Raw genomic sequence first — 15101 nt, forward strand, 5'->3', positions numbered from 1 at the left:
ATACACTAAATTATTGAGGCAGCTAAGGTGGTAAGAAATCCAAGGGCTTGCTTCCATCCTATATCATCTCTGTATCTCTCAAGTAGAACAGTGGCACGTTGACTAGCAAGAAGAAAGGAAATGTTGATTGATACCAAAAACTAAGTGGAACAATGCACAGATGCTTCTGTTCGAAATAAATAAATTTCTTCACTATTTGAACTAATAATATAAATTTGTAGTTTCTCAAAAAATAATATAAAATTTGTAATTGATTTTAAATGTAAAATTATTATTCAGGACAATATATGTATTGGCTTCATTGGAAAAAGTTGAGATATGTTTTATTGTTATTATTTGTCTTTATATCTTTAGTTTGATTTTATAATGCAATATTTTTTTTCTTCCAAAATACATAAGTTTATTCTTATTGCAATTGTAATAAATAAATTTTTTATAAATCTGCAAGTTAATCATATTTTTGTTGTTAAAATACAACTAAAGTATAAGATTAAGAACATGTTAATCTCCTCATCACAATCTCGAACCGTTTTCATCATTTTAATATAAAATATATTAATGAAAATCATATTTTTTATTTATTTGAATTTCAATGAATTCTGATCAGAATCATTGAAAGCTAAATGTTAAAATATGGTCAAGGTATATTAAGTGTGGTCTACACTTATAATTTAAAATATATTACAATCAATTATTTAAATATAAAAATATAAAAGTCACCCGTGTGCGAAGCACGGGCCAGATTGCTAGTTATATTAATCATGCCATCAAAAATTGTCGATTGAACTAAAAAATATTTTAAAAAATATTAGCTGGGGTTAATTAAAAAATAGTTATAATAAGAGTGATAAAAATGAACAGCTAACGAGTTGCATTTAAAAATATATATATTTTTAAAACTTAATTAGTTTTGAAAATTAGTTATTAATATAATTGCTAATATTATATTCGCCATGTTTGAAAGTTAAAGGTTTTGGACAAAATTAGGGTTTTGAGGTGTTTTAGAGGTTTGACTACTAGAATCCGCTAATATTATTATTTAGTAGTTAGCGGATTGAAATAGAATTTTTGATTAAAAAGTTAATTTTAAAAAAACTACTTTGAAGAGTTTTGAGTCAGAGGTTTTGGTTTGTGTCTGAAAAAATTATTCATTTAGCTATTTACCAAACAGTTTTACGAGAAACTGCTAATTCAATCTGCTAATCAAAACATCTATTTCAATCAGTTAGTCAAAACATCTTATTCAATCCGCTAACCGCTAACTTCTAATTACTAAACAGGGTCATTATCAATTTAAACTTCCAAACAGTTATCAAATTATTTATCTATATGCAGATGATAGCTCATTTGGTTGGTGTTTTTTTTTTTTTTAAATGAAAATAAATCTCAGCGGGTAGCTCCGGCGAGATCTTGACTGAAGAGTTCCTTTCATTAAAAAAATTTATCATCTAACCATCGCACATACAGAAAAAAGGCCCTTAATAACCATATTTTTAGTGTTAATGCCCATAATAACCGAATTTGATAAAATGGCCCATAATAACCATTAGAGACGCAGACTAAGTAGCGTTTATGTTTAATAGTAAGACGCTACGTCGTGTAGCGTTTTACTCTTTTTTAATAAAGATGAAAACGCTACACGCTGTAGCGTTTTCCCTTTATATATATACTGCACTTTAACCTCAACGGCTAACCATCGAGTGTAGTGTTTATAAAGAGGTGAAGCAGAGGTGAAGCAGCTGATATATACCATCGAGTGAGGCGAGATTATTCAACGAGTTGAAGCAACTACCCATGGATTTCAGTGTATGTTCTTTAATCTTTGAGCGATTTTAATGTCATAGCTGTGTTAATCTTCACTGTTTTGATATGCTTGCTATGTGCTTGATTAAATTCCTGTGTTAAACTTCTGTGTTAGTTACTCTAACTTTCAGCTCACATAGGCTAGATTAATTGTTGATGGATGTGTATTTTTAAGGTTTCATATGATTGCCTTCTCCCCTTTAAACCTCCAGCCACCGCAACCTTCTCCCCTTGAAACCCCATCTTGCTTACCACACTATAAGCAGCAGAATGGATGTGATGGTATTTATATGTGCATAACACTTGCATGATTAGAGGAAGTTTCCCAGCATATTATAAGCTGGCAATGACCCACACATAAAATCAAGACGGTCTCCCCTCCAGGCTATAGGCAGACAAGAGCTAATACAAACCCATTGCCCCACAAACAATGCAGCGCAATTGACATTAGGATTGATACAATTAAAATCATGAGCCGAGAGCTTGAAGTTCTGAGCGATGTCGAAACAAGTGTCCCCTTTCCTCACTCCGAACACCGTATCACATGTTGGCCCTGCAGGAACTGGAACTGCTCCTCCAAAAATGCATGACAATATAAAACAGTTATTGTTCTCACACAAAATAATAAAATTAATAATATATCCAGGGGCAAAACAGTTGTTTATATTAAAATGTTATAAATTAGTAGTGATCTTACTGCGGTAACCTGGTTTGCTCTGAGCTACTGCGATTCTTAAAACTGATATTACGAAACACACTGTCTTGTAGGGGAAAAAGAGCGAGGGCTAGGGTAATACGAAACACACAAATATACATAATATTACGGTTCTTAAAACTGATATTGACTAGAATCCCGTAAATTTACATGTATCAAACACACTGTCTTGTAGTGAGGAGGGCTTTGAAATTCAGTATACATTCTTGTGGTTTTGCTTGGAGAGGTTGGTAAGGCTAGGTGAGTAAAATGGACACATGGGCTGTTGAGTAATGGTCAAGGAGTAATATGAGCCGAGCGTTTGTACTTGTTGCATTTTAGCGGCCTAGGATTGGTTAGCTATTTGGAACTTATTTCCGCGCACACATACATTGCTTTTGTTATTAGCATGATTAATATTGATAGGATATGACTCTCTTTATTATGTATTATTATATGTCTTTGGCTGGCTAATTAATTATGAAAATTGACATTAGCATATTAAGACATGATTTATCGGTGAATAATATACATGCTATTTTATCATATTATTGGTTATTGGATTTACATGATACTATTATATACCATTCTGCGGGAATCGTAGTATTTATATTGTGTTAATTTAGTTAGTTTCTCTCTAAAGTTAGTATGATGTGCTGACTTTGTATTTCCTTGTTTTTGTTCACAGGCTATTATTAGAGACCAGGGACCTCGTGATCCTAGCCTTCTTCACCTACAGGCCACTCATAGGTCTCGTTCTGTCTGGAGAACTGGTGCTGCGCCCTTGCAGTATTTCAGGCGTCGTGATGCCAACCAGTCTGATTTGAACATTGATGTTCGATTGATCCCCATTCTGCAGGCAGCCGATTTTTATGGGGTAGCTCGTGTATCCACTCTTCAGCTTGATTGGAGTTTGCTTGGTGCTCTGGTAGAGAGATGGCGACCAGAGACACATTCATTCCACCTGCCGATGGGAGAGTGTACTATTACACTGCAGGATGTTGGTGTCGTGCTTGGGTTACCCATTGACGGAGAGCCCGTTATGTGTCCTGTAGGCCCTCCACCTGGACAGAGATGGGAGACCATCGTTGGTGAGATATTTGGACAGATTCCTCCACCCGAGGCTTTCAATAACTCGAGGCTACGGCTCACATGGGTAGAGAGTCTCACTCCAGCGAGATTACATGATGATGCAGGCGTTGAGGAGATCAGGCTTCACGCCAAGTGTTACTTGCTACAGTTGTTTGGGGGGTCACTGTTCACCGACCATTCTGGTGGACTTATACACTCCTCGTGGGTTCATTTTGTTCGTGACCTGGAGGCGCTCGGAGGTTATGCATGGGGTCCAGCTGTTCTAGCTCGTCTATACAGGGAGCTTTGCAATGGTTGCAAAGCGAGTATTAAGGAGGTAGCTGGATGCCTTCTATTACTGCAGCTATGGGCATGGGAGAGGTTGCCCACTCTTGCCCCTGTTCGGACCACTGTTCCATTAGAGGATGTTGCTTTTTGGGAGCATCAGCTTCCAGGACCACATGGAGCCAGGTACATAGTAACTGTGTTTTTACTGGTTTGTACATTTCAAGTTGTGAATTGTCTTTTTAAATTGACTAATGTGTTTTTTTGTATTCCTATGATGTCTATAGGTGGCTTGTTGGACATTCATTCGTTGAGAGTGATGGAAGCACTGTGACTACGTCTCGGGCGGCATTGGATGCGCTTGCTCCACATGAGTTTATTTGGGAGCCTTATGCTGGGATTCTTGATACACTGCCAGACTATTGTTTAGCCGGCCGTCATCTCTGACGCTTTCGCGGCCCCATGATATGTGTTTACATAGTCGAGCCACATCAGCCGGACAGAGTTGCTAGACAGTTTGGCATGATACAGCGTATTCCGGATCAGCCACACTACTCCCATGAGCATCACGTTATGACGCTGAGGGGCCAGAAGGTCTTGGATTATGCAGTCGTACATCAGCCGAGTATGATACACTTGCAGCATCGTCTGGAGCATATTTGGACTGATGACTTGATTGATGGTCATGCTACAGTCCCAGAGTACATGGATTGGTACTTGCCTCGGACTGTGAGGTTCATTAGTCAGTTGGGTGCACTGCATACCCACCTGGTAAGTATTTTTTGACTATTATATCTGCACTTTCTGTGATATGTGTCGTGTGTTTTCGTTATCTGTAGTTGGGGTATTAGTTGTATTAGTCGTCATGCTTTATTTGATGGGTTCTAGTAGTTGATATTGCATTTGTATTCGTTGTATTTCAGGGAGTTGTGCTAGAGACTATAGCAGCCAGGACAGCAGACGTCCTCCCGGATATGTCCAAACTAGACACTCAGAGTCTGCACCATCTCCGAGATCGGAATGCATACAAGTTTGATCCACGTCAAGTTGAGGAGCAGGATGCTAGACAGGATGGGGGAGGGGAGGATGCAGGTGATAGAGGAGGCCGTGGTGGTGGCAGGAGAGGCCGTGCTGGTGCCGGGAGAGGCCGTGCTCGTGGCAGAGGAGGCCGTGCTCGTGGCAATGGAGGCCGAGGCGGTGGACGATTAGTTGATGAGCCGGATGATGATGCTGATCATGCGGATCATATAGGTACAGGCGAGGATCGAGGCCCAGAGTCTTCTGCTACTGCTGCTACAGCTACTGTTGCTGATGCTTCTGCTGCTGCTGCCACAGCTACTGCTACTGTAGCCGAAGCTTCTATTCGCCCTGCTGCTGCTGCCGCTGCAGCTACTACTACCGGTGCCGGTGACTGGTGGCCTAGTTTTTCTCTAGGCCTAAGTTTGCCTTCACAGCCAGTACCTGAGCAGCAGACTTCTCAGATGCCAGATACCAGTACAGAGCAGCCTCCTCCTGTTGTGCAGCGTCAGCACAGGATTCGGCCTTGGCATGGTACACCAGAGGTACCCCCTTTTGACTTGGGCAGCTCTTCACAGTCTACACAGTCTACGCAGCCTAGTCAGCCTGCTACGTCTACGCAACCTAGTCAGCCTGCTACGCAGCCTAGTGTACCCCCTTTTGACGTCTTTTATGTTCGACGGTCAAAGAGGGCTAAGAAGGTTCCTGACTGTGGTACTGGTTCACATAGGGGATGATGATATTTGTAGGTTTTTGATGACATTCTAGTTATAGGATGCTGAACTTGTGATATATGATAGCACGGATCTTGTAAATATTTTAATTTCATGTCGTATGTTTCTGTTTTAGTATAGCGTTAAAGTTTTAATAATTAAATTGGCCGACGGTTAGGGTTTAGGATTGAGAAGGAAAGTATTACGATACTAACAACATACAATCGTCTGCGGATGTACTGCTACTCACAAGGGTACTTTAGCTTAAACAATCAAATAACCAAATCAGAATCCTTATGACAAAAAATGCTTTCAACAACTGAATATAAAAATTGATACAATCTACAAGTTTAAAGCATGCAGTTGTGAATTATAATCTATGTTCCCATTGATTGCCAATTCATATACGTATCAAGGGCCAATTTCCATAGGTAAGCCATATAAAGATAAAAGAGACAAAAAAAGACATCGACTTTGATTCATTTGTATTGCTATTAATAATAAATATGCTACAAGGTATTGAGCTGTGATATCTCAACCAGTTCCTAAAAAATGAAATATCTTTCATCAGTGTCTCAGTTACTCACCAGCGTTCTCCTCATTCTTGGACTTGGGGCAAAAACACATAATGTCAAGCTAAATGAAAACTTGAGGGCAATATAAGCCTCCAATTCACTACTCAAACCAGCCAATAAAAAGTATGTTTGAACACCACACTTCTTCCTTCTCAACACTGAGCTGCAAACAAGAGAAGCAGCTCCTGGCCTTCTACTTGTATAAATAATCTTAGCCAAATCGTTGTTGATATTATTGAACTTCAGGTGCTGCTGGGGAAATATTCCGGGCTTCTAAAACTGGCTGACATTCTTCATGTGAAGATTCCAAACTGTAGGATTTGCAACTAAAGTAAAAAACTGTACTCATCATGATATCGATGAGCACTACAAATGAATACATAAGCACCAAAAGTGGTCCTTCCCATATCCTTGAAGAACCGTCTCCATAACTTAGCGTCTTCACTCTATGCTCAAACAAACCCTCCACAAATGACATCCCAATGGTGGAACCAAGAAATATCAAGAGTCCAACTTGCGTCTGGCCCCTAATAAGTATACTCGATCTCATCAATGCCTGAGGCCCTGCTACATCCTCCAAAACCGAAATCACAGTGGCAATATTACAAATTATTATAGCATTAGCCAAAAAGATGGAAAAGAAAAGCCCGATTAAAATTGCGAAATACACATTGAAATCAGGGGGAAACCCGATCAAAGACAGCAAGCTGCTGACAGTAACAAGAAACACAAGGAACAACATGAGGCAACCAACCATCACGGTACAAGCCCACAAGTAAGTAGAAACAATTCTCTTCCAAATCTTGGTAACAATTACATAACACTTGTTGGCATCAAACATTCTTCTCGCATATGTACAATCCACCGAATAAACGACAGCAGCTTTCGACATCAACAACAAAGTGATGAACAAAGGGAAGCACATTGTAGACGAAATCGCCATTTCCGAGAACTTCTGACACGACTGTCTAACGAAAGGCCTCAACGGGAGGCCACTAGACTTAACAACTAACAAAAGCCTAATCGTAATGCGCTTCACCAGACGATGATCCACTAAGAAATTCGACAACAGCAATGCTGAAACAGGGCAAATTAAGACGCCTGTAATCGCCATAAAACCCGATAAATTGTACCGAAGAATCCTCACAGTTTCTCGTAAAATCTCAAGCGCGCTCTTGGATGCAAAATGGTGATGGTGATCAAAGTCTTTGTGAGATTGAAGATCTAAATCAGCGTGTGTGTCATTATTTATAGAAATTGAATTGAGTCTAGGGCTTGGTCCACTAGAGACCTCCATTACAAGGATTGAATCGAATCAATATAAGTAGAGAAATAGAGTAAGATTAGGGCTGGGAAACTAATTAAAATAAGATCTGTATCGAATTTCGATATGAAGCGTACCTATAAATTTGTGATGTGGATCTGAAACGTGAAGAGTTTGAGATGTGAATGGTGAAAGGGATGAGGGGGAGAAGAGGCACGTGAGAGTGGGGAGGAATCACGTGAGAGTGGCGGCACTTCTCCTTCTTCTCATGCCGAGGAGAGAGAGAGAGAGAGAGATGAGTAGCGAGGGAGAAACGATTGATTAGTTAGATAATTTGATTCGTAACTTATTATGAGACGAATTTGGTGGTTTATTTTTTGTTTGCTTCACTTTTCCCCAATTTTGGATCTACTCACTTCTCCTTGTTGAGAGTTACAATTATCCCTCATTGTACAAGTCCTTTTTCCTTTCTTAATTTTTCAAACCCTGTTTAGTCTTTCTTTCCCCTGTTTATAAGTCTTTGATTTGGGCCGGACTTGTTGAGTTTTTCTCCTTTGACTGGGTTGAGGCCCAACATGTCCCCCACAATTGTAGCGTATTCATCTCTTTTTTCTTGAATCTTGTATTTTATGTCTCATTCGCGAATGAATCAGTCTTCCTCTTCTCAAACGATCATTGACACTATCGGCAACACTGTCTTCGATGAACTCGCCCCTTTGCAGTCCGTTCAAGTCCTGCATTCTTCTTCTCACAATATTGCTACTTTGGAGAGTGATTACAATGCTCTCGAGCCAGTTGATCCTGAGATCTTGGAGATGTCTGAGCGTACCCCTTTAAGGATGGAGTCTTCCACGGCTCCTTCAAATTACTGACCACCCGGAACACATTCTTTACAAAACTAACCACCCAAATTTTCGTTTCACAAAACTAACCACCCTAATTCAACACCCCTCGGGCGAACACAGAAGAAAACATTTTTTTCAGCCGAGATTCTGCGAAGGGCGAACAGGAAGAACTCAGGCAACTGTGTTCGCCCCTGCCACGGGCGAACATAGTTGTGCACATCTGACGTGTCCGGCCCAGTCAGGGGCGGCCACGTGTCCAACATAACCCTTAAACCCACCCCCCCTGTTTCTTCTTCACTTCGCCGCAGCACCCATTTTCAGATTTTACACCACAAGCTTTGTATTTCAAGATTTTATATACACACAAACCACAAGCTGCAATTTGTAGAAGAAAGGGAGAAAAGAGGGAAAAAGGAGCTTGCTTTGCTACTTTCACCGGATCAATTCATCAATTTCACCCATTTTCGAGGTTTTTCCACCATTCTCAATCTGATTAAAATGCATGCATGTATTTTTATAAATTTGATAATGATTGATCTTAGTTGCTAGTAGATACAAATTATATGACAAGCTTGATTAGTAATTTGTTTGATAATTTATAATGGGTTTTGTTAGTTGGTATTTGTTAGTGATAATTTTAGTTTAGATTAGTAGTTGGTGATGATTGTTGTTGATTAGTAGTGCTAGTGATAATTTTAGTTTAGATTAGTAGTTGGTGATGATTGTTGTATTATTTACGTTAGGAGTAGATTAAATATAATCAATTTAATTTTAGCTTTTATTGAATTAAATTAAATTAAATTAAATCGAATTAAATCGAATTAAATTAAATTAAATTAAATCGAATTAAATGAAATTAAATTAAATCGAAGTAAAGTAAACTTGACACCATTAAATTAAATAGGTTAGTTGGCCTTGGTTAGCTTTAAGCATGGGATAAGTAGTTGGTGATGATTGTTGTATTATTTACGTTAGGAGTAGATTAAATATAATAAATTTAATTTTAGCTTTAATTGAATTAAATTAAATTAAATTAAATCGAATTAAATCGAATTAAATTAAATTAAATTAAATCGAATTAAATGAAATTAAATTAAATCGAAGTAAAGTAAACTTGACACCATTAAATTAAATAGGTTAGTTGGCCTTGGTTAGCTTTAAGCATGGGATTAGTAGTTGGTGATGATTGTTGTATTATTTACGTTAGGAGTAGATTAAATATAATAAATTTAATTTTAGCTTTTATTGAATTAAATTAAATTAAATTAAATCGAATTAAATCGAATTAAATTAAATTAAATTAAATCGAATTAAATGAAATTAAATTAAATCGAAGTAAAGTAAACTTGACACCATTAAATTAAATAGGTTAGTTGGCCTTGGTTAGCTTTAAGCATGGGATTAGTAGTTGGTGATGATTGTTGTATTATTTACGTTAGGAGTAGATTAAATATAATAAATTTAATTTTAGCTTTTATTGAATTAAATTAAATTAAATTAAATCGAATTAAATCGAATTAAATTAAATTAAATTAAATCGAATTAAATGAAATTAAATTAAATCGAAGTAAAGTAAACTTGACACCATTAAATTAAATAGGTTAGTTGGCCTTGGTTAGCTTTAATCATGGGTTAGTTCGATAAGAAAGACTTTGAATAAAACTCAACGACTCCCTTAAATTTAGGAAATACGTTTTTTTGATTAGAATAAAAATTTAAATTATACAATGTTATATTATTCCAATAAATAAAAAAAATAAGATTTGTAAAAATAGTTAGAGATAATTATTTCGAATTTAAAATTAAGTAATAATGTAAAATAATAAATATAGTACAATCTTTTGGATTACAATTAATATTATAAATATAATCAACATAATTTGAGTTTTTATAAATTTAATTAAATTAAATTAATTCGAATTATATCACAAGATTTGTAAAATTAGTTAGACATAATTACAATTAAAATTAAAATCACAATGTTATATTATTACAATTAAAATGAAAATTTTTTCGAATATTGGATTTAATGAAACAATTTCAAATTTAATAACAAATATTTTGAATTTAATTTTGCAGATGGATGTCGGTCGTTCTGGTCCCGGACCTTTAGACGGGAGTTTGTTGACATTACAGTCTGTGCACAGGTCTCAGGTTGTGTGGGACAACATAGAGGTAAACTCCTTCTTTAGTGCAATTTTTTTTACATTTGTATGAGTCTGTAGCCTATAGGGACTAATATTTTGTGCACTACAATTATTTCAGCCACCCCCTGATTTCAGATTGAGGACAAATTTTGGGGAGTATTGGAAGCAAGTTCGAGCCCACAGACCGCATCAGATGATCATGGATGCAATCAGGGATTTAGGATTTGATTGCATATTTAGGCTGGGACAGTTCAAGCACGACAGGGGTTTGATTACAGCCTTTATCGAGAGATGGCGTGGAGAGACGCACACCTTCCACCTGCCGTTCGGAGAGGCCACTATCACTCTTGAGGATGTTCATCACATTCTCGGGTTACCCACTGAGGGTGATCCACTCATCCTCCGTGGAGCGAGTACCAGCGTGGAGGAAAGGCGCGTGCTAGTACGCGAATTTCTTGGGCTATTACCAGAAGCCAAGGACGATGTTAACCGAGGTGGTTTAAAGATCAAATGGCTTGTGGATAACTTCGGGTCTTGTGAGCGGTTGGAGCAGTTGGATCCAGAGGATATAGGTTATGGTGTACAGCTTACCTACCATATTCGGGCGCACCTACTATGCGTTATTGGATCATTGTTCCCCCACAGCAGCGGGAACCGCGTGCAGCTTGACCTTCTATGGTTAATGAGGGACATGGACCAGCTGCGTCGGTATAGCTGGGGTAGTGCTGTTCTTGGCTTCCTATACCAGAAGCTATGTTCTTCTAGCCGGGATAACTGTACTGATTTCTGTGGCTACGCCACATTGGTACAGGTAATACTAAACCAACCACAACTTTCTTTCTCGTCTTTATTGTTGCATTATTTATTCATCATGTGCACTTATACTAACCTTGCCGCTAGGTGTGGATTTACGAGCGCTTTCCGTCACTAGCGCCTAGGCACAGGGGTCAACCCTTGTTCGAGTACCCGCTGGCGCTGAGGTATGTTGTCACTCCTTCTGTTGATTAACTTCAATTCATATTTGTTGCATGTATAACCTCTGACCACTTATGCCAACTTCCACTGTAGGTGGAAGGCGCCACTTAGGCGTTGTCAGGTGCCGCATGCGCAGAGCCGCATGACACAGTATGAGTTGGATGCGTTGACACCCCGACAGTTTCGATGGAGGCCATATGCTGATTTACCTGCAGAGCATCACCCGGAGGCCACTGTGTACTTGCGTTGGACGGCTCCCGCCCCCATGATGTACATGTCCTACGTCGAGTGGTGCTACACGGACAGGGTGACGAGGCAGTTTGGTTTTATGCAGGGTGTACCATATTCCTCTCCCTACCCTAATCATCAGGAGCTGCACAACCACTACAACGAGCAGGTTGATTGGATGTACGCGAGGGAGCCATTTGTTGATCTTTGGGATACGCGCATGGAGCGTGCCCTCGCATCTCCTCCACTTATGCATGGCGAGGGTTGCACTGCCTCATACCTGCCATGGTTCCACAGGGTGACACGTCGAATCATCATTAACCCCTTACACTGGCCACAGCAGGAGGGTGCCTTCCAGGGAACACAGCTCTCGACACAGGAACTGGTAAATATACAGCTTAAATATACATGCTTAAATATACATGCTTAAATATACATGTTCTCAGCTTGTTTTGTACACTGTTCTGACTTAAATATACATGTTTGTAAACAGGAGGAGCAGTTATCCGCTATGCAGCGTGCCATTGACCCTTATGCTCCTGATTTGGGTCTGGCAAACCATATTTTACAGGATATGGTTACTCGTGTACAGCGTCGACCTACGGAACAGGCCCCTGCCAGACCTAGGGCACGGGCTCCTGCAGGGCGTAGGGGACGACCACCAGTCACACCGGTAGTGCCCGAAGAGGGCACTTACTACACCCATGTGGGTAGCTCACACCTTGCAGGCACCTCACATTCTGCAGGTCATGATGGAGCAGGTACTTTTGAGGCTGGTGGTTGGTCTCCATTCATTCAGCCTTCTACATCTGAGGGGGTTCCATGGCCCCAAAGGAGCAGATTAGGGGATGATGAGGCACAGGACGATGAGGGTCCGTCACAGGATCACTTGTCAGAGTCATATGTATATCGTCCTGACATGTCATTCTTAGAGGATCACACACCTCCCCCATTCACCCAGGAGCCGTCCTTTGGGAGCAGTACATACAGATTCGGGAGTCCACCTGTCACGTTCACGCCGATGATGTCCACCAGCGGCCAGGGTTTTACCACACCTTTACCCGCTTTTGCTTCATTTGCGGGGGATAGTAGCCCCTGGGCGTACGCACCTGTGCGTCCACCGAGAGCAGCAGCACAGCCGTCGGAGGTTGAGGATGAGTCTGACCATGAGGAGCCATCCGAGCATGAGCAGAGACAGCAGCCACCTAGAGCTGCGAAGGGGAAGGGTCGTAGATGTCACACTGGAAGTCACTTCTTCGGGCATACGAAGAAGTAGGCTTTTTGGCTTCCCCTCGTATGTACTTTGTTTATGTGTATGCACTTTTATTATGCATTTGATAATGCATTATGTTTATCTTTATGTACTTTTATTCGGGTAGAACGGTTTATGTACTTTTATTATGTTTATGTTTTTTGTTCACTCATATTGTTGTATAATGTTAGCACTTTCCGTTTACATGATAACATAACAAATGACATAACATAATAAATGAGGCTCCTTCAAATTTCTAACCACCCTAAACAACTTCTTTACAAAACTAACCACCTTTTTTTAAAATACTAGCTTATAGCCCGTGCAAGGCACGAGAGCTTTTTAATTATTTAGAAATTTTTTAAATATATTTTAAATGGTGTGGAAAAATTTAATTTATAAATAATAAATTAAAATTTTCAATTAAATAAAATTTGAAAAAAAAATTGAATTTTTTTTAAAATACTAGCAAAATAATCACGATAGAAAAAACAGATAATCGAGCGTATAGAACAGGTAGTTGCGTGTTAAACATCCAAAACGGTGAGTCACAAGATCCAAATGGGCAAGTCAAGTAGTATGATAATTGAGTTTGTGGTAATTAAAAAAGCGAGGAGTGTAAACGCAAGTGATACGAGGCAAGCCCTTGTATGTTCGCCCGACTGGGGGGCGAACATGAATTTTATTGTTTGTCATTGCTAACAAAGCCACACAAACATAGTACGCATCAACATACCACTTAAAATTCCACTAAAACATACGAGTGGGCACTTACAAACGTAACACGAGCAAACAACAATTGGAACAGTTATAAAGATAGATAGACAGATGTGCATAAGTTAAACAGCATTGGAAGCCAAACACATAACATGAATAACATCACACATCCTCAGCATCCCATCGAGATCCATCACCTTTCATGGTCTTCCTCATTCTTCTTACTCTTTCGGCATGCTTCGTCTCCATTTCTGCCACTTCCGCTGCCTGCGACCATTTGAGGTCACTTATTTCCTCAGCAAGTTTGTTGATGACCACAGTTGAACGGTTGTCTAGTCGATCATCTAGCCATAGTAAGTAACCACAACCAGTTGCGCCGTCAGGACATTGCAACATCCGTCTACCAACGTCGGGACCGTTGTCCCGACAAACCCTCTTAACAAGGGCTTTGTCACAGTAGCACTTATCGGCAGCAGCGGAATCCATAAATGATATAATGTGTTTGAGCTAGTGATGAAAGTGAGATGATGAGGGAGAACTTATTTATAGGCGAAAATTACATAGAGGTCACTTTAAAATATTAAAATGTAAATAACTTAATAAATAAGACTGAGTTCGCAAAGTAGGAAAGGACATGGACAATGTATTATTGATTAACATAATAAGAAAAACAACAGTACATGCACGTTGCCAGGACATCAACTTTTATCCCTTTTTTGAACAACCCTCCCCCATTTTTTTCCCCTTCACAGATTTAAGTTCTTCATCATGCCTCTCTCTAATCCTCTCCTTCGCAGCGTATTCTGCCGAGCTTTCTCTCAGCAAACCTATCCTTTCCTCATCCGTGATCTTTCCTTTCAAGAAGGCATCATTTATATCCCGGTCTTTTCTGTAGTGATATTCACGTAGCGGGCGACCGACTCCATGCAGAACTTCAATATGGGTCTCATCCTTAGTCGGCACCCAGTGTTTGCCCTGTCTCGCTTCTCGATACTCCAACAACCGCATCTCCGTAGCAAACTTCATCTTCTCCGCATCCCTTTCCATGGCAATTGAAACAAGTCTTCTCGTTTTTGTACAACTCCATTCTTCCATCCCGTCGTCAAGCTTTCTAGATTGTTTCTGCTTGTCCATGAGATGTTTTTAGTATGAGCAGATGAGAAGTTCGAGTATGTGTATGGCCTTAGTTCTAACTATATATAAACAAATTTACTCAATTATCACTTCAACTGATGACTAATCAATAAAATAATATCAATTCAATATTTACAAAACAACCCATTATATGTTCGCCCTCTCTTCGGGCGAACATAACTAATTAGCTTCTTTCAAATTATGCGATCAAATTATGTTCCAAAAATGGTTTTTAGGCCCCGAAAACCGGGTCCGGAAAGTCATTCTTAGTAAAACTGGCATATTTTGGTCATTTTCACGCATTACAAAAGTACACTTGTCTACGTTGATTTTTGTTAACCAACAAAATTGGGGGTGAAAGCACTCCAAATTATGATTTTT

The 15101-nt window shown here is 39.3% G+C and overlaps 3 protein-coding genes across 3 annotated transcripts; 2 read left to right on the top strand and 1 right to left on the bottom strand.

Annotated features, from left to right (window-relative positions):
- Positions 1 to 2301: 2301 nt before the first annotated feature.
- On the top strand, positions 2302 to 4386 carry LOC135147869 (serine/threonine-protein phosphatase 7 long form homolog). Its single transcript, XM_064081898.1, has 4 exons — positions 2302 to 2405; positions 2572 to 2593; positions 3186 to 4039; positions 4141 to 4386. Exons 1-4 carry the CDS (start codon positions 2302 to 2304, stop codon positions 4298 to 4300), a joined length of 1140 nt encoding a protein of 379 aa, XP_063937968.1. The 3' UTR covers positions 4301 to 4386.
- Positions 4387 to 6037: 1651 nt separating this feature from the next.
- LOC108193798 (uncharacterized) lies at positions 6038 to 7870 on the bottom strand. The gene has a single exon (XM_017360617.2). It carries the CDS (start codon positions 7453 to 7455, stop codon positions 6391 to 6393), a length of 1065 nt encoding a protein of 354 aa, XP_017216106.1. The 5' UTR covers positions 7456 to 7870; the 3' UTR covers positions 6038 to 6390.
- Positions 7871 to 10550: 2680 nt separating this feature from the next.
- LOC135147744 (protein MAINTENANCE OF MERISTEMS-like) lies at positions 10551 to 13019 on the top strand. Its single transcript, XM_064081072.1, has 4 exons — positions 10551 to 11225; positions 11315 to 11394; positions 11483 to 12002; positions 12111 to 13019. Exons 1-4 carry the CDS (start codon positions 10608 to 10610, stop codon positions 12891 to 12893), a joined length of 2001 nt encoding a protein of 666 aa, XP_063937142.1. The 5' UTR covers positions 10551 to 10607; the 3' UTR covers positions 12894 to 13019.
- Positions 13020 to 15101: the final 2082 nt, after the last annotated feature.

Source organism: Daucus carota, chromosome 7 (assembly GCF_001625215.2).
Source record: "Daucus carota subsp. sativus chromosome 7, DH1 v3.0, whole genome shotgun sequence".
In the NCBI taxonomy this organism is placed as follows: Eukaryota; Viridiplantae; Streptophyta; class Magnoliopsida; order Apiales; family Apiaceae; genus Daucus; species Daucus carota.

Bases quoted from the DNA above. Each gene is read 5' to 3' on its own strand.
- LOC108193798 (XM_017360617.2), bottom strand. From the start codon at position 7,455: ATGGAGGTCTCTAGTGGACCAAGCCCTAGACTCAATTCAATTTCTATA.
- LOC135147869 (XM_064081898.1), top strand. From the start codon at position 2,302: ATGTCGAAACAAGTGTCCCCTTTCCTCACTCCGAACACCGTATCACAT. The intron at 2,406-2,571 runs GTTATTGTTCTC...ACTGTCTTGTAG, and splicing joins ATGCATGACAATATAAAACA to GGGAAAAAGAGCGAGGGCTA. The intron at 4,040-4,140 runs GTACATAGTAAC...TGATGTCTATAG, and splicing joins CCAGGACCACATGGAGCCAG to GTGGCTTGTTGGACATTCAT.
- LOC135147744 (XM_064081072.1), top strand. From the start codon at position 10,608: ATGATCATGGATGCAATCAGGGATTTAGGATTTGATTGCATATTTAGG. The intron at 11,226-11,314 runs GTAATACTAAAC...CCTTGCCGCTAG, and splicing joins GCTACGCCACATTGGTACAG to GTGTGGATTTACGAGCGCTT. The intron at 11,395-11,482 runs GTATGTTGTCAC...CTTCCACTGTAG, and splicing joins GAGTACCCGCTGGCGCTGAG to GTGGAAGGCGCCACTTAGGC.